Below are 24,888 nucleotides of genomic sequence, written 5' to 3'. Positions count from 1 at the left end.
TTTGAATGAACGACAGCCACATGTAGCTAACTTCAATTTGAAAAACTTCATCACCACGTGCGGTGTGTTATTTTGTGAAAAATAAATCATATGAATAGTGAAAATGGGGAAGTTTAGATCCAAACTGAAGGGCAAGACAAAGGGGAAAAGATGGCAGAAGGGCCAGTCGTCGAATTCCAACCCAAAAATACAGAAGTACAGAGAAATGGCAAAATCTCGGTTTTTTCAGGAAAATTTGGGTAAGTCACAAGTACCTACTGTTTCATTCAAATGTACCTAATATTTGTAAGTAATTTACTCTATCCTAGTATCCCGTATACTTTCACTAAAAAGGTTCCTAACCTGTACTTCAATAACAAAACTTAAATCAATTTTTTTATCCCACAAGAAACGTATTTCATGGTTTGATAACTTCATATTTCATTTCCTACGTACCTACAAGATACTATAAAATTTTAGGGAGCACTGGTTTGACCCAACAAGCCGTTTTAAAACATGAAGCAATGATGACGTACGGACATAGCACTGGAAAACAAAAATCAGAGGCTGAAAATGAGTTAACCATTGCCAAGGAGTTTGAAAACATGTCAGTGAAAACTGGAGATGAGGAATCGGAGACAGAATACTCTGGGTCTATGAGGTCAGGGACCTTTAAGACGTTCCAAACATTTGCATCGGATTGGAGTCAATGCTCGAATATGAGTTTTAGCAAGTAAGTATTTTATATCAGTATGAAGTAAATAAACTTTTTTATTTACTTTGTGTTGTGTTGTATTTTAATGTACTATTAATATATTTGAACAAAGAATAAACACATAATTATTTATTTATTTATTATTACATAACTGTCAGTGAAGTAACTAATAAACAATAATTCACATTGTAGTATTATCAATTGGGTAGTTTCATAGGTCAAAGATAAATTATGAAATTCTAATTACTAAATAAAGATTGATCTGAAGGTGACAAAAAACATTTTCTTTTTTCTTATTTAAGAATTTTAATAAAAGAAAATGTAATAATAAGTGTGACATTTTGACATGTTTTTATATGACTTGACAGGTTGCTTTTCCATACAAATTCCATAGTCATTTCGTATTTTGATGGTTAGTAAAAAGTTACTGATTTGACTAGCTGGAAACTACCCTATTGTGTATAAGAATGTAGTATTTCTATTCCATTATTTACAAATTTATAATTGTATTTAAATAACAAAATATGTTTAGTACTACATTTTATGATTTACCATCATAATATTATTATTATTATTTTCTTGTGAAATTAACATTATCTCAGCTTAATGCTGGTATATGTATGATATTTACGGGCTGGCGCCAAGTAAATAACATAGGTATTAAGGATCTGCAACTGTTGTCGATGTGTCGCATTCATCTGTTTGGAGGAACTTCCTAACTATCCGGCAGGTGTTCAGAATTGAGGCTTTCTGTAAATTTATGTATGTATTTCTATTCAGATCTAATAATTTCAAGCTATGATGCAAATGTTTGGGGATAATACCTGTGGTGGACACAACTATTGGGACTATATATACTTTATCTTGTTTCCATATTCTTGTTACTTCTTCTTTTAAATCTGTATATTTATGTATTTTCTCAGATATTGTTTTTAAGATGTTGTGGGTGTTGGGTACTGCTATGTCTACCAGATAAGTAGTTTTATTGATTTTATCTTGTAATATAATGTCGGGCCTATTGTAATGAACTGTTTTATCAGTAAGTATAGCGCGATCGTAATATAATTTATGTGTGTTATTTTCTAGGATAGGGTTGGGTGTGTACTTGTAATAGTGTGTGGGAGTGTTCGGAATGAGTTTGTGTTTGAGAGCTAGTTGTTGATGGATGATGTTGGCTAGCTGGTTGTGTCTGTGAGTGTAGTCTGTTTGTGCGAGGTTTGGACATGCTCCTGTTATATGCTGTATGTTCTCCGGGTGTCTGTGGCATTTTCGGCATTTATCGTCTGTAACAGTTGGGTCTTTAATGATGTGTTTTCTATAGTTCTTGGTATTGATTATTTGATCTTGGATGGCGATGATAAAACCTTCGGTTTCTGGGAATAGTGTGCCTATTTTTAACCATTTGTTGGAGGCTTCTGCATCAATGTGTGCTTGGTCTAAATCGTGAGGGTGTCTGCCATGTAGTATTTTTTTCTTCCATTCTTCTATTTTCCTCTTTTCTGGTTGTTGATTTATTGTATTTGTTGTATTGTCATTAACTATTAAATTTAGGGGTGTATAGCTTAAGTCATTGTGAATTACAGCTTTGTGGATATTACTGGTACGACCTTTTACATAGAAGAAGTTTTTGAGACTGTGTATTTGTTTTTCCCATAGAGCGTGGATATTAATGAGACCTCTACCTCCATTTTGTCTTTTAATACACAGTCTCTCTATAGCAGATTTGGGATGATGGTGGTTATGCTTAGTGAGGATAGTCCTTGTATTTATTTCTAAACTATTTATATCTGTTTTGGTCCATTTTATAATTCCGAATGAATATGTGAGTATGGGTATGGCATAGGTGTTTATAGCTTTAATCAAATTTTTTCCTGTAAGTTGGCTTTTGCAAATGGCAGTGGTTCTTTTCTTGTACTCTTGAGTTAGTTTATTTTTTATTGCAGTGTGTATTATTATTATTATTATTATTATTATTATTATTATTGGAAGCACAGGCAGCACCTTGTGCTGATGCGTGCTTATCACTTCACTTGTGCTCATGATTGTTCATATATTTGTCAAGCCTATTTTTAAAAGAGTTCACTGAGGGAGCACTGATCACAGATTCTGGCAGTTCATTCCACGCGTCCACTACACGGTTGGGCAAAAAGTGATATCGAGGGTTGCTAGTACCTTTGGAGCGTGAGAGTTTTAGCGAGTGTCCTCTCAGATTGATGTTTTGGTTCAGTACATAGATGTCTTTCAAGGCATTAACATTATAGTATTCAGTAAGAATTTTAAACGTTTCAATGAGATCTCCACGTTGCCTACGATACTCCAAGGTGGTTAAACCAAGTGTAGATAGTCGAAGCTCATATTCAACATTACGCAGGACTGTCACCATTTTTGTTGCTCTTCTTTGGACTCTCTCTAATAATGCAATGTCCTTCCGAAAGTAAGGACTCCATATTTGAAACCCATGTTCTAACAGCGGTCTGACGTAAGTTTTGTAAAGCCTAAGAAACAATTCCTTGTCTATATGATAAAAAGCTTTTCTAATCATGTATAGGAGGGAGTTAGCCTTCTTAGTGATTCCAATAATGTGTTCGTCCCACTTTAGATTATTTGTTATCGTTATGCCAAGGTCCTTCTGTTTTTTAACACACTCGAGAGGTTTGGAGTCAATGGTGTAACTCAACGAGGGGTTGTTACTGCCAACATGCAACACAGTGCATTTGTCCACGTTTAATGTGATTAGCCAATCTCGGGTCCAAGCAATTACTCTATCGAGGTCATCTTGGATTATATTATGACTAATAAGTGGGTTCCCCATTATTTTCGTGTCATCTGCAAAGAGTGATATATCAGATATGATAACATGTTTAAGATCTGTAAGATAGATACTGAATAAAATTGGTCCTAACACCGATCCCTGCGGCACACCGCTGAGGACTTTTCTGGGAACAGAGTATGATTCTCCGATGCGCACAGAGAAGGTGCGATTTGACAGGAAGTCTTCAATCCACTTCAAGAGATTGCCTCTAATTCCAAAGTGTTCTAATTTAGCAATCAATCGTGTGACAGGAACTCGATCAAAAGCTTTTTCATAGTCCAAGTAAATAATATCTGTAGGTATTCGTGCCTCCCAATATCTTGTCCATGTGTCCAAGCAACAGAGTAAGTTGGTAACTGTTGACCTCCTTGGCACAAAGCCATGTTGTTCCTCGATGATGACATTCTCTCGTGCCAAAAACATCCTTAATTGTTGAGCTATGATTTTTTCCATTAGTTTACATGCTATACACGTGAGACTAATAGGACGGTAGTTAGCTGCGTTGAGTTTGTCACCTTTTTTGTAAATTGGTGTCACAATCGCTTTTTTCCAGTCTTGTGGGAGTTTATTTTGAGTGAACGACTTAGACATCAGGTTTGCCAAGGGAGCCGATATAATAGAAGACAACCTTTTGAGTAGTACAGCAGGTATATCATCAGGTCCCATTGAAGTGTCATCATCGAAGGTATTTAATATTTTAGAGATATTATCAGGCTTAAATTCAATTTCTTCTATTGATTGCCGCACACGTGGCACACCTGGCGTTAGGATGTTTATACCAGTGGGCTCGTTGACGTAAGACATTTCAAACTGTTTTGCGAAAATATCTGCAACGTCTCTTGCATCGGTAACTATTGTCCGTGTTGCTTCATCTCGTAAAGATGTTGGAACTGACATTTTAGAAGTTAGCTGCTGTCTAACGTAACCATGGAATGCCTTCAGTCCGCGCTTAATAAGGTCCTTTTCATATTTGATTCTAGAGTTCCGGGTAAGTGACACAATCTTGTTGTTAACTTGTCTATATTTATTGTAGTTTATAGATTTTGTTTTATCTGTTAAGTAAATATTCCACAGATTTCTTTTTTCATCAACTAACTTAAGTATATCAGGGTTTATCCATGGTTTGTTAATATCCCTAATTCGTTTGCGCCTTGTTTTCGGTAAATATGAGTCTAATACGTATTCAATTTTGTTCTTGAAGTCCTGCCAAGCCTCTTGTGTAGTACAATCATCACTGGAAGTTTTGAAGTCCTCTTCTAGACGCTCTGCAATCTGTTGGTAATTGGCATGATAATAATTTCTACGTAATGGAATGTCTCTACAGGATTTTTTACAGTTTCCTTGCACTTGTAAAGTAGCAAGTAATACTTGGTGGTCGCTTTTTCCAATGTTGGCCAGGTGTTCTATCTTTGTACACAGATTTTCATCATTAGTCAGCACGAGATCCAATAACGACTCCTGGTTATCTCTCTTACGAGTTATATCAGTAACAAGTTGGTGCAGGTTTGTATCCGTCATTACATCAATAAACCCACTATGCAAAGCGTTGTAACCATCAAACTTAGTCAAAGGCCAGTCAAGGTCCGGCAAATTAAAGTCCCCCATGATTAAAACAGTGTTTTTACTCTGTGACGCAGTTTGGATTAATTCAAATAACAATTTATCTGACTCATCATAGGTATAGTGTGTGGGTCTGTAAACGGCAGCAGTTAATAAACTCATACTTGCGTAAGTGATGTTAACCCAAAGAGCCTCCACATCATTGTGCCAGTTATTATAGGTAGGATGCAAGCTTGAGTGTATTGTCACCCCATCATGGGCATGTGCCACATAGATAGCAACCCCACCCCACCCTTTTCCTGTTACTCTATCTCTGCGAAATAGCGTGTAGCCATCAATTTCTATCAATGTATTACTAATATCCGGTTTTAAGTGAGTCTCCGTCAATATTATACAAGTCGGTTTAAGCTTATCAATTTCGATCAAAAGCAGGTCTCGTTTTGCCATTAGGGATGCCAGGTTCGTGTAGAAAAAAGTAAGTTCGGTTATGGAGCAGACTAGTTTTTTTCTATATCATCTTTCGGTTTCTCCACTATTTTTGGCACACTATTTATGTATTTTATAGTTAAATTGGACTCACCCTTGCTTATCCTTTCTTCTAGCTCAGTACGTAGTTGCTTCAAAAAGTCGCGCTGGTATGGAGTCAAATCATTTTGAGCCCTGATGCCTGCAGGAAGCTTTTTATTGTTTTTTAGTACCTGCTTTGCATGGTATTTGGAAGCAAAAATAGCTAATAATTTCATGTTTTACTTTAAGATTTAGATGCACCAATAAGAAACAGTATGTTTTTGTTATTTATTTTAGGTTACTAAGTAGGTTTGACTCAAACAATTCAATCCACAAAGAAATGTTGGCGGTACTAGCTGCAGTCACAGAAGTAATCAAGGAGCAAGGTGGGAAGGAAACCAGCACTGAGTACTTTGCTGCCTTGGTAAGCTGTAGAATAGAACACAATTTAAAAAAATACATTTAAAATGATAATTGGAGAAATACAAAGAATTCCATAGTCCCTGCTTACCCTGGTGGGAAATAGGCGTGAGCTTATGTATGTATAATAAGTAAGCAAAAGTAAATCAAAGTAATTATTGTTGTAAAAACTTTTTATTAATAAAGACACTGGCTGTTTTTTGATATGACATTTTACTACTTGTTTTTTAAAATTGTTCCATTTTTCACTATTATACTGTCTGCCTAAAGGCTAGGTAATAAAGCTCTCCTATCATAACATTTGCATCGTTTTACTGCGATTATACATACACAAATTCACGCTTGTAATCCCTAATGGGGTGGGCAGAGCCACAAGTAATCAAAGACAACATGCAGACACTGCTATCCTAAGCTGGACATGATGATCCTTATGATGATAATTAAACAGTAAAAAAAAACAAATGAAACAGTGTTCAAAATGTATTTGGGTTACTGTAATAAAATTATAATTAGGCTAAAAAGAAATCAAATTCCAAAAAGTTACACAAACATATTTTAAACTACACAACTCAACTTTGCCACCATCAAGGTCTTTCTAGACTGAATTAAATTAGCTATTTGTTTTCAGATGGAAACATTAAAAGCATCCGAAGACGAACAAAGCATTGTCCCAACTCTATCCCTACTTTCAATGGGCATAAAGTCCGTACCACAAGCGGTGTTACGGAAACAATTCTCCGAATCAGCATCAGTATTCACCGAAGTACTAGAGAAGAATGCTCAGACGGAGAATGGACAGTTGCTTCGTAGCTCCATCGGATGCATATCGGTGTTGTTAAGGGCACAGGAATATGCTGCTTGGGGTGATTCCTCTACTATGAGGATTTTTGACTCCATACTTGCTTTTACTTTGCACGGAAAGCCTAAGGTGAGATTTTACAAGTCAAATTAAACATATACCAGTTTTTAAATTAATATTCACATTTGAAGTTACTTATCATTGTGACAATAAGACTATCTAAGGAGGAAATTACTTCTCAAGCACTGCTGGCCTCGCGGCACGACAACAATGTCGCGCGCGGCGCGAATAATATCGAGGGTTTCGACCAATAGAGGCAGCGAATGCTATCTACGTGGATAGACGTCGTACGGCTATTGGTCAAAGCAGTGCAGAGCCTGCTGAAGGGCTCTTGCTTTTTTATATATTTTTTATAATTTATCACAATATTTATGTATTTTATTTTTAATTAAAATAAAGGCTAATTTAGAGTTATTGCTTTTCACATACCAATTAAACATTTTATTTACAGTCTTTATAAATTAATTTAAATGTAAATATAATTTTGCGAAACGTATTTCATATTATAGAGATATAATATAGTTATCTTTAAATAGTATTTTGTTTTCGTAAAGGTACGGAAGGCGGCACAACACGCCGTGACAGCGGTACTTCGTGGTAGTTGTTTCATGATACCCTCAGAAGATTCCAAAATTAAGGTAAGATGGAAAAAGGAAATTAAGTATCTGCTTTTAAAGTTTGGCACTTTGGATGCAATTGCGTACGAATTTGACGTGCACGTGCGAACACGCAATAACAACCTCAAGCTTCTAAGGAGCAGCTAATGGATTCGGTGCAGTAGTTGATGCCATGCGGAAAATCTACAATAAGTCACGTTAAAAAAAAATAGAAAGAGAGATGAAAATTGTTCTTTTGTTTCATCTGTCATTTAACATATTTAAGTTTTTTATTAATTGTTGGTATTTTTTATTATTTTCACTGTTTTCTCACATAACAAACATATCTTTCTTTATAAATACTGAAGAAAACTTTACCACAATGTCGCTCTTCCCCAGGTTCCGAAAGTGCACCCGGCGTCGAACCGCGTGGCGGAGTACTGCCTGTCTCAGATCAAGGCGGAAGCCCTACTCTCGGGGCATCGTACTGTCCTGCACACACTCACTCTCCTAAGGGACGTGTTGCCTGTCTTTGGAAAGGATCATATTAAGGTAAGGTTTTAAGTTATGTTTTATAGAATTCTGCCTTCGCGGCACGGTTACCGCACCGCGCGCGGCGCGAATTGTATCGAGGGTTTTAACCAATATGACGACAGTTCACGTAGATAGCATTTGCAGCGTCCATTGGTCGAAACTCTCGATATAATTCGCGCCGCGCGCGACGCGGTTGTCGTGTCGCAAGGGATGAAGAAATGTAGGCTATTTCGCATCCTAGTGGAAAAGGTACTTCAAAATGTTATTTTTCTTATAGAATTTGTGCGGAAATACTGTTTTAGTGATGTCTTCAATGAAAGCAGTCAACCATCGCATACTCATTTTATTTTGATGCGTAATTAACAATCTAAAATAAGTCAAAAAGAAATATGAGATTGTTTTTTGATCATATTAGACTGGCTTCTACTTCTAGAGCAGCATTTTATATATTTTATCTGTACGGGAAATACTGCGGTAATTTTACCTACCCGAAAATGATTTGCTCAATCCTTTAACATGGTAAAATATACCAGAACTGAGGCATTTTTGATCACAAAGAAAGTGCCACGGTGCACTGTGCGTAAAGAGGTATTTTTTATGGGACCCTTTTTTTTCTCGCATAATGTTGTTTGTCCTATTTTAATTAGGCATAACCGGTTAGGCATATTTTTTTAGTCATAATCGTCTTTTGGCATAATGGTTAGTTGTCATACTCTTTTACTTAGCATAATGCTTGTTAAGCCTAATGATGTTTGCCCTATTCTTGTAGGTTTATCACATTTAACTTGGATACCATAGTGTAATAGTAGGTTAGGTTAGAATGCATTTATGCTTAAAAGCATAAATTCATACCTATTTAAATAAACATTTTGGCGGCCTAGGAGTAGCCCAAGGGCCACCCCGCCGCACCCTAACCTACTATTACACTATGGTATCCAAGTTAAAAAACTGTTTATGCTTTATTATATTATGTGTAAATATTTATGCCTAATGCCTTTTATGCGTAACGATTATTAGGAATAGTAAACATATGCCATGCAAATTTATGACATAAAATTTTATGCAACAAAATAGGGAACCATTTTTTATTTATCTATCTCTCTCTGTCTCTCTAACAGTCAATTTGCGAGGCGATCCTCTCGCTAATGACACACAACAACGTGTACATCAAGACGTGTTGTCTGCACACCTTGCACGCGTTGTTCTCCGCTCCAAGAGACACCAGCAATATATCCGCCAGCCTCACCGTGCAGCTGGTCAGGGCTCTTATGGCGGCTCGGCCTTCTGCCAGTGATGCTGGGCAGGTGCTGGCGTGGAGCGCCGTTGTGCAGCAGGGTGCTGGATGTCTGGCCAAGTGAGCATCATTTATGTATTCTTCTTCTTCTATCACAACAGCTTCTGTGGTGTATTATTCTATTTTGTGAGTATTTAGTTTATTTTGATATGACAGAAAGACAATCACATGATCATAGACTATACTAGACGCACACCCCGGACACTTCATACAAAATACCTCGTTTACGTGATGTCTGACGCCATACGATTAAAGACTAAACTATATCCGAGGGGGGTGAGGTTAGACCTAGCTCAGACGCTGGTGGGGAGCGGAGAGTTGCCGTTCTATACGTAGTATTATTCCTTATTCTAGCAGTCCCAGATTAAATTCGATCCTGTTAACTTTTATTGTTTATAATTTAATTTGTAATTAATGGACAAATAACAAACACATATAAATAAAATACCTCCTCCAATGCGTCACATCGTGGCAAGGTGCCCAACAGGCTGGCAGCATCGCCTCTCTGAATCGCCAGACTTATTCTTTGACAAAAATAACTACCACCCGTTGCATCCCCCCGAAGCCCCGTAAAGACGCATATCCTGTTAACTTAGAAATTTGACTTTTTGAAAGTTTAGAATTGCCTTGGTTTTATTAGATTGTATTGATGCTAATAAATCAGTGTATCACTCCAAATACAAATGCCACACAAAGTTGGGATAAGGGAGCGGGCACAAATTTGGTTATCAATTTCATTTTAAAATCCCGCGAACCGGAATGAAGCCTAATCGTGTAACTTAGTTTCTATCTTGACAGGTCCTATCCTGTGATTGGTTGAAACTGACAACTCCTGTCAACTCATTGCAATTTTAGCCAATCACAGGAATTCTATCTGTCAAGATAGAAACTGAGTTACACGAACATAACCCTGTGTTTCCGGCTCTGTGTGCAACAAGGATCACTGTTTTCTTTCTTTCTCTTACGTGATAAATTACCTGGCCAGGCTGGACATAAACCTGTGCCTGCCCAACCTGCCGGCGTTCGTTAACATCTGTGTCACCGAGCTATGGCTGTCTGACGTCGCCGACATCAACTCCGCCGCCACTAATGCTCTGAAGGTGGGTAATGAGTGTATTTCTTCTTGGTGTTTCTTCGTGTTCTTATTTTAAAAATAATGAGACATTTATTATTTCGTGTATGTGTGGGCAATAAAGAATATTTGATTTGATTAAAGCCACGTATACACCAAGTAACAATTAACACGGAACATGTAACGCGTAACATGTACAGCAACGTTACGCAACAGCGCGCGACGTTGCCAGCTGAAGCGCAACATGTCGCGCGGATTGTTGTTTGTTTAGAGAGCATCGTTAGTTGAGCATCAATTGTTGAGTGGAAACCGGACACGCAACAACACTAGTTCGTCTGGCGACATGCTGTCCACGACAGACGTTTATGAGATGCGTAGACAGACAACGTTGTTAAACAAAAGTTCCGCGCTAACTTGAAAGAGTTTTGTATTGTATTTGTAATTATTGGAGTCCATTTGATTAAAAAAAAAGCTTAGATTATTATTGTAACACCCAACAGGCGATCCTCCTAGACTGCGTCAAACCAGCTGTGGAGTCGGAGGAGGCGCTCCTCAGGCATAAGGGGCACATAGAGTCCATCATAAGGACCATAGGCACCGGTCTCGACAACCCTTTCAACCAGGCCATAAGGCACGTTATACTCACCATTGCTGTCTGTTTTGAGGTAAGATTCCCAATCGCAAGGGAAAGGGGCTCACGTGGGTTGTAAAGTATATATTTTTAAGGTTGAATCTTCTACCACGCTCACCACCTATCACGTGGGTTGACAGAATGCTCGGTGAGGTGTGGGTAATTTGTTATTTATCTGTAAATGATTATTTTTTTCTCCCGCGATTCCTTTTTCACCCCCTTTTGATCCACTTAAGGGATGGTTTTGGAGGACTACCGCAATTGGCAATGAATGTTATGTTATATTTAAAAACGCAATATTATTTCCCAGCCTGCGGCCTTAGCCAAGTTGCAAACGATTATGACAATCGACAGTGACAGTGAAAAAAATGTATGGGATTGACAATTTGACATGACTTGTGTCAATCCTATACGTGTACAAATATATTATTGCAAGTTAGCTAATGCCCCTAGTTACAAAATACTAAGGAATAAGTTCATATTTTCCAACATTCTCCACTAACTAGCCAACCCTCTCCACAGATCGGTAACGACAGACTGACCTACCTTCTCGGTCCACTGCTTAAGAAACTAAACGAACGCAAAGAAAGCCACAATTTCCATAACGACAAGGAAGTAGAGTACGCCACTGGATGCGCCATCAAGTCTCTGGGCCCAGAGTTTGTGCTCAAAAACATCCCTATACGCGACGGCCCGGAGTCCATCAACTTGGACAGAAGTTGGCTATTACCCGTCTTAAAAGAAAAGATCATAAATTCGAACTTAAAGTACTTCGCAACGGAGATATTGGAAATGGCAACGTTTTGCAGGAAGAAGTCTAGGGATTTGTCGGCTGCAAAGGATATAGCTGGCTCTCATACGTACGAGTTACTATGCAATCAGTTCTGGGCGTTACTGCCAAGTTTCTGCAATAATCCTAAGGATATTAAGGACAATTTCAAGGCGTTGGCGAGGGTTTTGGGTAAGTAAATTTTATTTTTAAATTATTTTCATACTTTTGCGACGGAAAATTCCACTTGATGTCAACTCAGAATCATGGTCTGAATCATCCCTCAAAGTTTTCGTTACGATGTCACTAACATCATATATAACCCAAAATGTCTCCCTCAGGCAACGTACTGAAGGACAATCCAGAGTTCCGACTCTCAGTGATGCAAGCCCTGAGGAAGCTTGTAGCATGCGCCAGTGACAACGAAGAGGACTCGCAGGAGATGGCTCGGTTCGCTAAGAACTACCTGCCTATCCTGCTTAATATATACATGTCGCCTGTAAAAGGGAGTGCTGGAGAGGGACAGAGGCTAGCTGCTTTGGAAACTATTCAGGTATGGTGTTATCTGTAAATGTTTAATTTTTATCACTTTTGGAAGTCACTGTGGTTCACCGACTTTGCGTTTCGAATAGGAAGGTTCGAACCCCTATTTCACGTTGGAAAATCATTGGTTTAGGCCTGAACGGATTTGAGGTTGCCTGGAAGAAATTTCGACCTTAGCAATAAGGCTGCCTTTTGTACGTTTGTTTAATTTGTGTTCCTGTGTTATATGTCCCTTTTGTGCAATATATGGTTCTGTATTATGTTGTATTCGAACCTGCGATCTTACAATGAGAGTCAAGCTTTCTTCCAACAGGGGTTGTGGTTTTTGCAATTTGTAAATGTATCTATTATTTATTTATTATTTATTTTATTTTTTTATTATTTTTATTTTTTGTTTATTTATTTATTTTTGTTTATTTATCTTTTTTTTGTTTATTTATAAATTTTTTATTTATTTTTCAGACATACCTGACAATAAGCGATCAAACCCTCAGAGAAGAATTATTCAAGAACGCTCTACAACAATTGGAGACCTCAAAAGAGAACCATTTCCAAAGAGAATCTATACTAGACATAATACGCCTATTAGTGTTATATCAAACTAGTGAAAACATAGCCAATTTGTTCGAGAAATGGGTTTATCCGTTATGTGAGACAGTTCTAGAAGATCCTAGAAAGTTCCGGAAAGCACAGAAGCAGAAGAAAGCTGAAGCAATGGAGGATGAATGTAAGTTAATTTTTCTGTTTGTAATTTTCATTGTTATATACACTTTTTGGTTAACAACGTCGTCTGTCTCCATCTAATAAACGTCTGTCGTCGACAACATGTCGTCAGAAGAACTAGTGTTGTTGCGCGTCACGTCTCCACTCGACAACAATTGATGCTCAACTAACGATGCTCTAAACAAACAACAACCTGCGCGACATATTTCGCTTCAGCTGGCAACGTCGCGCGCTGTTGTGCAATGTTGCTGTACATGTTGAGCGTTATGTGTTGCGCATCATTTGTTGCCTACTGGATTAGAGGTGTAAGTCTTGCTAAATTTCAAATATGTTAGTGCGACAGAGTGCTAGAGTGGGTACGTAAACCCACAAAAAAGAAGATTGTATTTATCTATCTACTCGCTGCGCATGACTGCATACTTACCATTCAACATGATTGCAGCGACAACCGAATCCAAAAAACCAGATCTACGTTACAAAGACAAGGCAAAACTACTCGAAATGGAACACAAGAAGGCATACAGAATATTAGAAGAAATCTTTAAGAGTGACAAGGACAGCTGCAAAGAGTTCATAACAAATAACTATAAGAAGATTAAGAAATTGCTTATGACGTCACTGAATAAGGTTGCTGACAGTAGTAAAGCCGCTAGATTAAGGTAAGTGTTAACCTATTAACGGGGAAATAGGAGGGTTATGTTTTGAGAAGCATTTGTACTGTAAAACCTTTCAACCCGATTTTTCCTTCCAATCTGTTGTCAGTTGTCACCATAGACCCTAGGAGCTCCTCATCCTGAGCGCTCCCTATTTGTCCTGCCAAGTAGTTAATGCCATATATGGCAAATTTATGTACAAAGACTACAATAATTCTTGTTAAAAAAATTACACCAGAAAGAAATTATTGTATGTAAGCTTATACGGTTAGCGACATCCAATAGGCGAATTTATTGCCATTTATTGGGCACAAATCCTGGAAACCACGGTTTGAAGGAAACAGACGTGGTTGAAGTATAGTTAATAGTTTGACGGCGAAGAAGTGCTACCGCCAAAGGATGCTATAGGGGTACCGAACTGAGCATAGTACCCTGCTAGGCACAAGTTGGTAATGTGACTACGAATCGACGCATCAACGGTGTCAAGTTGGAAGCTGTATATATATGCGTCGCGCTGTGAAAACTTCGTTAGCGCGTTTTACGCCTGCATTGAACGATGTGCGCGCCATCTGTTGGTTATGGGCGGAACTGGCTGCTCAACTAGTTAGGCCCACTACTTTGTTTGTTTGTTTAAAAATATCTTTATTCATAGAAAGTAAGGTATACAAATAGTTTAGATCTAGTACTAGCCTAGAATAAACAGATAAATGACACTTACATATGTTTTGCAGGTTGTAAACACCTTTATAACACATTTCAACACTAAACATACAGTATTTTTATATCATAAAACATACTTGTTACGTAGAATAAATTACGTTGGTAGATTCAATAAGTTATTGTGGACACTTAGCACTGAGTACACATTGTAGAATTATGAATTAATTGGAGAAATAACATTGTTAAGTAATAAAATATAAATTGTATAAATAAAAACAAGGTAGCAATTAAAATATGGTCAGCGCACGGAACAAAACAACGGACCGAACCGGTCACTACTTTAGTAATAAATAATATAACTTCCAGATGCATAGAACACCTGATAAGCAAGACACCCTACTTGAACGCGGAGAGCAAACTGCTGAAGAGTGCCGTAGCCGAGTCAGTGATATGCACGCGAGACATCAACTCCAAGTGCCGGCAGTGCGCGTTTAACCTTATCAACAGTGTCGGGAATGTGCTCAAGTCACAGGAAGGAGGTTTGTATCATTAATATACAGGATGCTAGTGACAAACGAAAACTTTGGGGGATGATTCAGACAATGATTCGGTGTTGATATCAAGTGGATTTTTCTGTCAAGTTTTTTTTTTTTATTATTTTCCGTTCCATACTTTTGCGACGGAAAATTCCACTTGATATCAACTCAGAATCATGGTCTGAATCATCCCTCAAAGTTTTCGTTACGATGTCACTATCATCCTGTAGTGTGTATTGACCACAAAAAAAAGCTTTCATCTCGAGCTCCTCCGTGCTTCGGAAGGCACGTTAAGCAGTTGGTCCCGGCTGCATTAGCAGTCGTTAATAACCATGAATCCGCACTGGGCCCGCGTGATGGTTTAAGGCCCGATCTCCCTATCCATAGGGAAGGCCCGTGCCCCAGCAGTGGGGACGTTAATGTGCTGATGATGATGATGAACCTAATATGTTTTTCTCCCGCCTGTAGGTATGCAAGCCTTCATAGGAATGCTGCTGTCTGGTCTATCCGCGCCACTACCCAGGATAGTGAGTGCCACGCTGAGGGCCGTAGCGTCAGCACTCTTCAACTTCTCAGAGGATATGGGCTTGGAAACCGTACAGGACTTGCTTGAAAAGGTATTTTTCTTCTTCTCGGATTATGAGACCAATGCCCGACCTGGTGTCAGGGTTACTAAAAAAGTATTTAAAAGGTTTCCATGCTGATCTGGCAGCGAATAAAAACATATAGGGTATACAGGTTGTGTGTTAGTGACACCGTACAAAATACTGAAAATGATGATTCAGCTCACGATTCTGAGTTTAATATGAAGGGGAGTTTTCTTTCGCTATAATTCTTGGAGATTTTTAACGAATCTTTATTCTTGGTTTTCTATTTTCATTGTGTATAATTTTAAGTTGTTGTAGTAGTGACCTTACACAGTTCCTGTTTGTACTTTTCTCTACTTTTAAAAACATCAGGAATGCAATAAATATCTTATCTTGCAATAGTCAAAAGCAATGCTATCGATAGTATAGCAGCAATCTTTGTGACGATAGTCATCATCTCCCTAGCATTACCCCGTTTTTCACGGGATCCGCTTACCTGACCTGAAGATTTGACAGGTCCGGTTTTTTACAGAAGCGACTGCCTGTCTGACCTTCCAACCCGCGAAGGGAAAACCAGCCCAATACAAGTTACATACCTCCGAAAATGCATTTCTCGGGAACGTGATAATCATTTATGATCCGAACATGAATTCGAAAACAAATTCGACAATCGTTCGTTTAGACCTGACGATAGTATTGATCTAAATGAGTTGTCGATAGTCCTTACGATAGTATACATGATTTTCAATTCGATCGATAGTTCGGGCAACAGTAGTTGACACCGTAACACAGTATCGTGCAGTAACTTCAAAATTTATCGTTAATTGTTTTATTTTAGGTAGCGGAACAAATGTTATCAAACAACAGGGAGATAGTGGCCGCGGCAATGAGTTTTCTTAAGGTAAGATTTAATGTTTATATCCTCATGTAGCGCATGCGTAATGCGTCGCTTTCCAGGCTACGTTCACCAAAAGAATTATAGATGGCGCTGTGCATATTTTTCTTCGTTTAACCTTCTAATTTCACATAAAACAGACATACGCATCTATTATCTTTGTTTTTGGGTATAAATGATGACCCTTGTTATTACACCCAGGCACAACACATCTTCCACCCATTATTATTCTGATCAAAATAAAGTGAAGCAATATAGGTAGAAACATAATTCGAAACATCCAAATCTTCTTCTATCGTGTGGGTTGTGAGGTGGATTACCAACCCCATCAACCCTGGTGTCAGGGTTATTATTGAGCCGCCATAGGCCCCTGACATGACTCATGTGACGACTACGTACTTACATCAGTAAGTAGTAACCGGGACCAACGGGTTAACGTGCCTCCCGAAGCACGGATCATCTTACTTTTTGAACAATCAGGTGATCAGCCTGTAATGTCCTAACCAAACTAGGAATCGCAAAGTGATTTTTGTGATGTGTCCCCACTGGGATTCGAACCCGGGGCCTCTGGATCGTGAGTCCAATGCTCAACCATTGGACCACAGAGGGCGATATAGGTAAGTCGCATGTAAAAAAAAAACATTGAGAACCACAGTCCCTAAAACAAGATCAGGGTTCCGAGATAGTCGCCGCATCAATTCAGACGGACGATAAAAAAACGAATTAAAACAAAAATCGTTTGGACGCCAGAAATTCCTACAAAACTAAGAAATGTCGAAACGTATTCATTAGTTACGTTGTACGAATTTGTCACGATATTTTCAACTGCGTGCTTATGCCGAGAATGTCCTTTTTTATATATATATATACCTCTGGAGGAGCTCGGTGGCGCAGCGGTTAACGCGCTCAGTCTGCGATTGTTGAAGTAAACCAACTTTCGCAAAGGCCGGTCATAGGATGGGTGACCACAAAAAAAAAATTTTCATCTCGAGCTCCTCCGTGCTTCGGAAGGCACGTTAAGCCGTTGGTCCCGGCTGCATTAGCAGTCGTTAATAACCATCAATCCGCACTGGGCCCGCGTGATGGTTTAAGGCCCGATCTCCCTACCCATCCATAGGGAAGGCCCGTGCCCCAGCAGTGGGGACGTTAATGGGCTGATGATGATGATATACCTCTGCCATTATATTTTATATACCCCGAGCAAAGAGAAAATAGGTAATTATTACGTTAAATCTGGACAGCGCCATCTATATTCTTTCTGGGGAAAGTAATATGGAAAGTTCCTCATTGTATTGACTAATAAATGTATGGTGAGTAAGTGGTGGGGGCAGCCGTCCGCTCAGTATTAGCTCACCGCCCATGCAGGACGGACGTGCTACTAACATTGCATGCAGTGCATAACCAAAGTACCAATGTGTAGTTGTTGTTTGTGGTGGAATATGCTCCATACTCCCTCCGGTTGATTGAGGGGAGGCCTGTGCCCAGAAGTGGGACGTATATAGGCTGTTTATGTTATGGTTTGTTTTACTATGATAAGACAATACAAGTAGCGACGAGGATAAAGAAACCGTAAGTGAAATAAGAATAATTAATTCGTACAACAGCACAACATAACAAACATGAGGCTTGTGAGGTGGATTCCTGACCTCATCAACTGTGGTGTAAGGGTTATTAGAATAGAATAGAATAACTTTATTCCCAAAACAGTGAAGGTTACAAAAGCATTTACATAAATTAAGTTTAACAATTTGTGACTAGTTACTAGAGCTAACACTGCCCAGGGAAATGGGACTGACTCAGCATATTGTTGCTAAGAGTATGGTACGAGTACCCACTCTCACCAGTACTGATATTCTGCCAGTACCCATATATTATTGAGCTGCCAAAGGCCGCTAAGCTAACATGACTCATGTATCGACTACGTACTTAGATCAGTAAGTAGTTACCGGGACCAAAGGCTTAAAGTGTCTTCCCAAGCATGGATCATCTTACTTTCGGACAATCGGGTGATCAGCCTGCAATTTCCTAACCAAACCAGGGCTCACAAAGATTTCTGTGATGTATCCCACCGGGATTCGAACCCGGGACCTCCGGATCGTGAGCCCGACGCTCAACTACAAGTTAACCAATTGGGATACAGTCGTGAGCTTGTGTTTTAAACGCTCCAACGAGTTAATTCCACTTCTCAGGTATATACAAAGGTTCTACCAAGTGATGTCCTAGCGGGCAGTCTCCCGGTGGTCTTCAAGACACTGTCGACCATGTCAGAGGACTGCAAGCGTCATTCAAGACTGGAGATAGGATACTTCCTCAACAGGTAAATAGACATAGCTTTACGCCTGTCTCCCCGAGGGAGTCGGCAGAAGTGGTGTATACACCAACTCCTCGCCAGCTAAGTTTAAGTACCATGTAATAGGGGGCGAGCCTAATGCCATCAACGGGCACAAATCCTGAAAACCACGTGATATCAATTATTTATGATCCAAACATAAATACACACTCATTTAGTCGAATATTTTTATTGAATGAGAGATCCAAGGTGAAAGTAATTATTATTATCTTTACGTGCAGCCTGTGGGCGAATTTCACTCAGAAAGCATACAACGCTATCCGCGTCCAGTTCAACAACGCTTTTAGGGTGTTATTGCGGCTGCCTCGCTTCTGTAGCGCCTCGGGCATGTTCGCTGAAGCTCGCGTCGACTGCTTTTATACGACTATGAGGAAGCGATGCACGTCTCTGGTGCGCAGGGTGCGGGGCAGCGGCAACCCCGCCCTCTCGATGATAGGTGCGCGACTCGACTGCCCGTATCTGCGTAGATGCTGTGACTTGCATGTCATAGCATCTAATATTAGATAAAGCTACTAACATCTAGAATAAGTTTACTAACACTTATGAGACATCTTTCGTGAAATAAATAAATTATTATTATTTTCCATCTCATGCCAGGTTAGGTAAGCGGACCCTCTGAAAAACGATATTCACAGGGTCTGCTTACCTCACCTGAACATTTGATATGTCCAGTTTTTTAATAGAAGCGACTCCCTGTCTGACCTTCCCAACTCGCGAAGCAAAAACCAGTCCAGTACAAGTTAGGTCGCATACCTCCGAAACGTATTTCTCGTGAATGTGAGTTTCCTCACAATATTTTCCTTCACCGTTAAGCACGTGATAATTATGATCCAAACATGAATTGGAAAACAATTTACCATATTTATTGCAAATAACTTACTTTGACTGAAACCCAGGATGATGCGGAAGTACGGCGCTGACACCATTGAGAAGCTCATCCCGCCAGCTGATGAGGTGATGCTCAGAAGACTGAGGAACTTGAGGAAGATCGAGAACAGGAAGAAGAGGATGAAGGATGGACAGAGGTAAGTTTGACTTGTATACCTAGTCATTTACTAGTTCATCTCCCGTGTTCACGGTGTCCACTTACCTAATCTGAAGATTTGCCAGATCCGGTATTTTTTCAAAAGCGACTGCATGTCTGTTCTTTCAACCCGCGAAGGGAAAACCAGCCCAATGCAGGTTAGGTCAGATTTCAAATGAAATGCGCAACATCCGCGATAGGACTCATCGCGTTATGTCGGTTTAGGGAACAACCAGCAATTATTATATGATCTCAAGGCCCAAACTCCCTTTAAAATCCAAACCTTGTTTAGCTGTTGTGTCTTGAAATTTTGACCATATAAATTCCGCTATGTAATAGATAAAACATAACATAAACAGCCTATATACGTCCCGTTACTGGGCACAGGCCTCTCCTCGATCAACCAGAAGGGTATGGAGTATACTCCATCGCGCTGCTCCACTGCGGGTTGGTGGAAAAAAACAACATATACCGCAATCAAAAATAAGCTTCCCTTACAGAGATCAAGACCAATCAGATTCAGACCTGGACGTGAAGGGAACATCAAGAACTCTAGAAGACATCCTCAAAGATTCAGACTCAGAGATGGAATATCTGGACGAGGAAGACCAGAGACCGAAGGCGAAGAAGAAGAGGACTCAGGCGTGGATCCAGGATGATCCGGAGAACATTGTCGATTTGGCTGATGTGTCTGCTGCTAGAAAGATTACAGGTATGTGGATTGTGAAGTTTTTGGGTTAGTTGGCTCCTGAAGATGTTCTTAGTGACCGACTCAGAGATGGAATATTTGGAGGAAGGTCAGAGGCCGATTTAGATTGTTCTTCGTGGCTTGTCAGGTCTTTTAGGGTTTGATTTGCGATGGTGGTGAATGGATTTGCCAAGATTATCCAGGGTAAAGTGAGGGATGTGTATGAGTAACTTACTCAATATGGTTATTTGCACATAGACGTTTCACTACTGGTAAAAGGTCTATTGCCACTCTGGGTTGATGATTGATAATGTTAAGGAAATGAATATTGTATTTTTGTGGATATGATCATTCAGTAGTTTAATGAACCCATTGGTCGCGGTTACTATTTGCTGATGTAAGTAGTCGTTATATGAGCCAAGGGCCTTTGGCGGCTCAATAGTATCCCTGATACCAGGGTTGATGAGGTTGGTTATCCACACGATAGAAGAAGAAAACCCGGGATCTTTGTTTGTTGGTCAATGTGTCTCATCATCACACCACAGAGATCACCGACAAATCTTTTATCTTTCAAAGCTCCATATAATAACATTCCATTTTAATTCGCAGCAACGGATCCAACCCAGAAGAAGAAAGCAGTAGAAGTCAAGGAGAAGAAGAAAGATGGCGGCTTCAAGACCGCTCCGGACGGCCGGCTGATCATCACGGATGATGCCTTCGAAGATGATGATGAAGAGGAACCAAGGCCCAGTGGGGATATTGACACGGATACTGATGATACAGGTATTTATGAAGAAGTCTCCGCGATTTGGGTTGTCATTCAGATTAAAAAGTAGTTGCTTCTGTAAAAAAAGTAGCATTTTTTGGTGTATTTAGGTTAGATTTACTACTACCGTAGATTGAACATAAGCGCTCAAAAAGTGTGACGCAAAGTTACTGTTAATATAGCGACGTTGCAAAAATAGAAGCTCAAAGCGAAAAAAGAAGGATGAAACATCATATTTCTAATAAGTAATGACACTGTGCATGTTATCATAGTATAAACATTTTAATTTTCGCAGTAAAACCCACTAAAATTATTATTTTAGTTTAAAATACACTAAAATGTTGGTTGCTCGCACTAGAGATGTCAGCACATCAATAATTTAAGAGCCACGCTCTTTTCGGTGTAACATTCTCCATTAATAATAATAAAAAAGTTTATTTAGGTAAAACTTACGACACACATATACATTAACAACATTGAAATATACACACATTAATATTTAGTTGGAAAACATAAAGGTAGGCTGCCGCAGCTCATCAAAAAAGGCCAGGTTTCAGTGAAAATTTACCCAGAGGGCAACACTGTTTTTCAACCCACGCCATTTCTGACTATCAAAGACCACTTCCTTTAAGACACGACGTTCGATTTCTCTTTAATTCTGTTCCATGTAAGCTCTTCTTGGTCTTCCCCTTCCTCTCTTTCCTTGTAGCTTCCCTTCTATGATGTTTTTAATAAATACGTCGTGTCTTATTAAGCGTCCAATCATCTTGCCTCTTCTGTCCTAAATTCTCAATATTAGCTAGAGATGTGACTGACCATAAATGGTGGACTATTAGGTACGTCCCATACAACTGTAACGAATGTGTTCAACAGATGTCGAAGCAGACGCCAAGCCGTCGAAACTCCTGAAACCAGGCAACAAGAGGAAGTATGACGACATATTGAGTATCAAGAGTGGGAAGTCTTCCAGGAGTCGCGCCTCCACAGTCACTGTGGGCTCTAAGTATAAGGCTGGTGGCAAGGGTATCCATAGGTAAGTATTTACTTGAGGCGCATTTAACTATTTTTTTTTATATGTATAATACATACTAATTACACAATATGTTAACCAGTGTAGGATCTTCTTCTTATCGTGTGGGCTGTGAGGTGGAATACCAACCTCATCAATCTTGGTGGCAGGGTTATGTTTGCCGCCAAAGGCCCCTGAAATGGCTCATGTAACGATTACTCACTTACATCTGTAAATAGTAACCGGGACCAAAGCGTGATGTTCCGTACTCGGAGAGCATGTTACTACCAGGGCATGGACTACCGGATCACGAAGTCCGTTATGGTTGTAGATATTTAGAAGATATGAATGCATAGGATTAACTGACTGGAAACTGATTAGGCAGCCTAATATGTTGTATATATATTCGGTCGTCTCATCCGTCTAAAACTACTGCAGCTTCTTACAACCTGTATAGCCGGGGACTTTTCCCCTAGAAAAACCTCGGTGCAGGGCCGTAGGCGTTATTTAGTATATATTATTATATATAACGTCTAGGGCCCTGCGCCGACAACACAAAACAACTAAATATGAAACATAAAAAAATTAAATATGTTTATTTATGACGGATGAGACGTTCGTTATGTAAAAAAATACGATTTTTAAATTACAATGATTTGGTGGTATAAACAGGCTACATAGAATCAATTCACCTAAAAAAAACAAGATAGCAATCTGACATTTGCAATATTGCTTTTTTAAATGATTTGATTCAGTGTGGTATTTTTATACCCCCTGTTTATATGGTGCTAATATAAACAATTGTCATCAAGGCCTATCGGATCGGGAGCGTCTGTGCCGTCGGGTCTTGGCGGTGACTACAAGCCCAAGAAGGCCAAAGGAGACATCAAGAAGAAAGGAAAACACGACCCTTACGCGTACCTACCATTGTCTAGGAAGAATCTTAACAAAAGGTGAGATATTAAAATATGAGCATAATATTTTCATAGTCAATAAGCTCGCGCGCTAATAGCGATCAACTTACACTGGGCGTTGGACAAGTTTGTAGAATTTCATAGCACATTATACTGCACGGCACCTGTACAGCTGCAACACGGCGTCGCCTCGAATTCAGGCTACGAATAGCCAACGCGCTACACGTCGTCTGTAAGGCGCAACCAGTGATCTGCCGGTCCCGGGAAAGTTCCCACTTTGGGAACGTTTAACGGGAAATTATTTATTTGCTCATAAAACATGGTACAATAAAGGTAACCTAACCTTTAGGCAGATAAGACCATAGTACAAGAAAGAACGATTTGAAAAATAAAGGTAGCCAGTGGTGCTAATTCCTGTAAATACCATCTAATTTTATTTTAAGTTATATTTGTCATTTTCTTATCCGCCGAAAAGGAAAGGGACGGGTAATCGACAAGCATAAAATTTATGGAACACACGTCAATTTTAAACACAAATCTAAACCAACCGTCTAAAAATTTTACATCAGTCAATAACCCGACACAGTTAAGTAGACAGCACGTCAAACGGATTGCATACCAGCGACGTACCTTTTTGATTCGCCCGGGTTATTCATTCATTTACTTATTCTTCCTAAAATTAAGAGCTGTGAATCATCCGTCCCTTTCCTTTTCGACGGATATGAAAATGAAGGATATAACTTAAAATAAAATTAGGCGGTGTTTGCAGGAATCGGGGCCAGTATCCTTACTATTAAAGAGATTTTACAACGGGAACATTCCTACTTTCGGAACATTTCCGGGGACAAAAAAGGAGGCAAGCATTCTACCAACTGGGCTATCATGTCATGTTATGTTATGTTAATGTATATATAAATATATATATATATATATTATAATATAAACTGCCTATATACGTCCCACTGCTGGGCACAGGCCTCCCCTCAATCAACCGGAGGGGGTATGGAGCATACTCCACCACGCTGCTCCACTGCGGGTTGGTGGACGTATTTTTACGGCTAATAGCCGGGACCAACGGCTTAACGTGCCCTCCGAAGCACGGAATCATCTTACTTTTTCGGACAATCGGGTGATTCAAGCCTGAAAAGTCCTTACCAAACAAAGGACAGTCTCACAAAGTGATTTCGACAATGTCCCCATCGGGAATCGAACCCGGACCTCCAGATCGTGAGCCTAACGCTCTAACCACTAGGCCACGGAGGCTGTTTATGTTGATGTAATAATAACATAACATTGTGGTCAATTGATGATAGAACCGCGATAGACTAATGTGTACGCGCGAAATTAAAGGTTATCAATGAACATCAATAATATTAATTATTCTGTTTACACAGGAAAAAGGCGATCAACTCGAAACAGTTCCAAGGCATTGTGAAGTCTAAGACCAAGGGAGGAGGAGCCAAAATGAAAGCGAAAAAGAAGTAATTTGAAAACTTAATCTTATTTCTGTTGGTTCTAAAAATATTACCGTCCTTCACTTACGTGGAGTGGAAGAAAGAGATAGAGCGAGTTTTAGAACTATCACTCTAAAATAATATTAAGTTTGTGTGTAATCGACTCCATTGTAAAGTTTAGACTGGATTTATGTTGCTTAAAGCAAGCTTGTATTCTACAGGTAACGAAATAAACTTGTTTATTTAAAAAAACCAGTTTTCTTTCTTTGCTGATCAACAGAAAGTTCCACCAACATGTCGGGTGGCAATACTGGGGCTAAAAATTAATTAAATTATTC

The 24,888-nt window shown here is 39.3% G+C and overlaps 1 protein-coding gene across 1 annotated transcript; it reads left to right on the top strand.

The window, feature by feature from the left end:
• Window positions 1-32: 32 nt before the first annotated feature.
• On the top strand, window positions 33-24,796 carry LOC126376195 (RRP12-like protein). Its single transcript, XM_050023434.1, has 23 exons — window positions 33-239; window positions 460-712; window positions 5,871-5,997; window positions 6,622-6,921; window positions 7,407-7,490; window positions 7,848-8,000; window positions 9,101-9,336; window positions 10,262-10,376; window positions 10,849-11,013; window positions 11,502-11,940; window positions 12,090-12,301; window positions 12,754-13,018; window positions 13,457-13,673; window positions 14,694-14,866; window positions 15,332-15,480; window positions 16,289-16,351; window positions 18,535-18,662; window positions 19,592-19,720; window positions 20,220-20,431; window positions 21,017-21,190; window positions 22,047-22,206; window positions 22,995-23,135; window positions 24,491-24,796. Exons 1-23 carry the CDS (start codon window positions 104-106, stop codon window positions 24,579-24,581), a joined length of 4,122 nt encoding a protein of 1,373 aa, XP_049879391.1. The 5' UTR covers window positions 33-103; the 3' UTR covers window positions 24,582-24,796.
• The last annotated feature ends 92 nt before the right edge of the window (window positions 24,797-24,888 follow it).

The sequence above is a fragment of the Pectinophora gossypiella genome, chromosome 20 (genome assembly GCF_024362695.1).
Source record: "Pectinophora gossypiella chromosome 20, ilPecGoss1.1, whole genome shotgun sequence".
Lineage (NCBI taxonomy): Eukaryota > Metazoa > Arthropoda > Insecta > Lepidoptera > Gelechiidae > Pectinophora > Pectinophora gossypiella.
The sequence above is the reverse complement of the archived record's forward strand: the minus strand, read 5'-3'. Positions and strand labels throughout refer to the sequence as shown.

What these genes read in the sequence shown, in the direction of transcription:
- LOC126376195 (XM_050023434.1), top strand. Translation starts at nt 104, where the DNA reads ATGGGGAAGTTTAGATCCAAACTGAAGGGCAAGACAAAGGGGAAAAGA. An exon ending in CTGAGTACTTTGCTGCCTTG is followed by an intron (nt 5,998 to 6,621) that starts GTAAGCTGTAGA and finishes ATTTGTTTTCAG; the next exon opens with ATGGAAACATTAAAAGCATC. An exon ending in TGAAGCAATGGAGGATGAAT is followed by an intron (nt 13,019 to 13,456) that starts GTAAGTTAATTT and finishes ACATGATTGCAG; the next exon opens with CGACAACCGAATCCAAAAAA.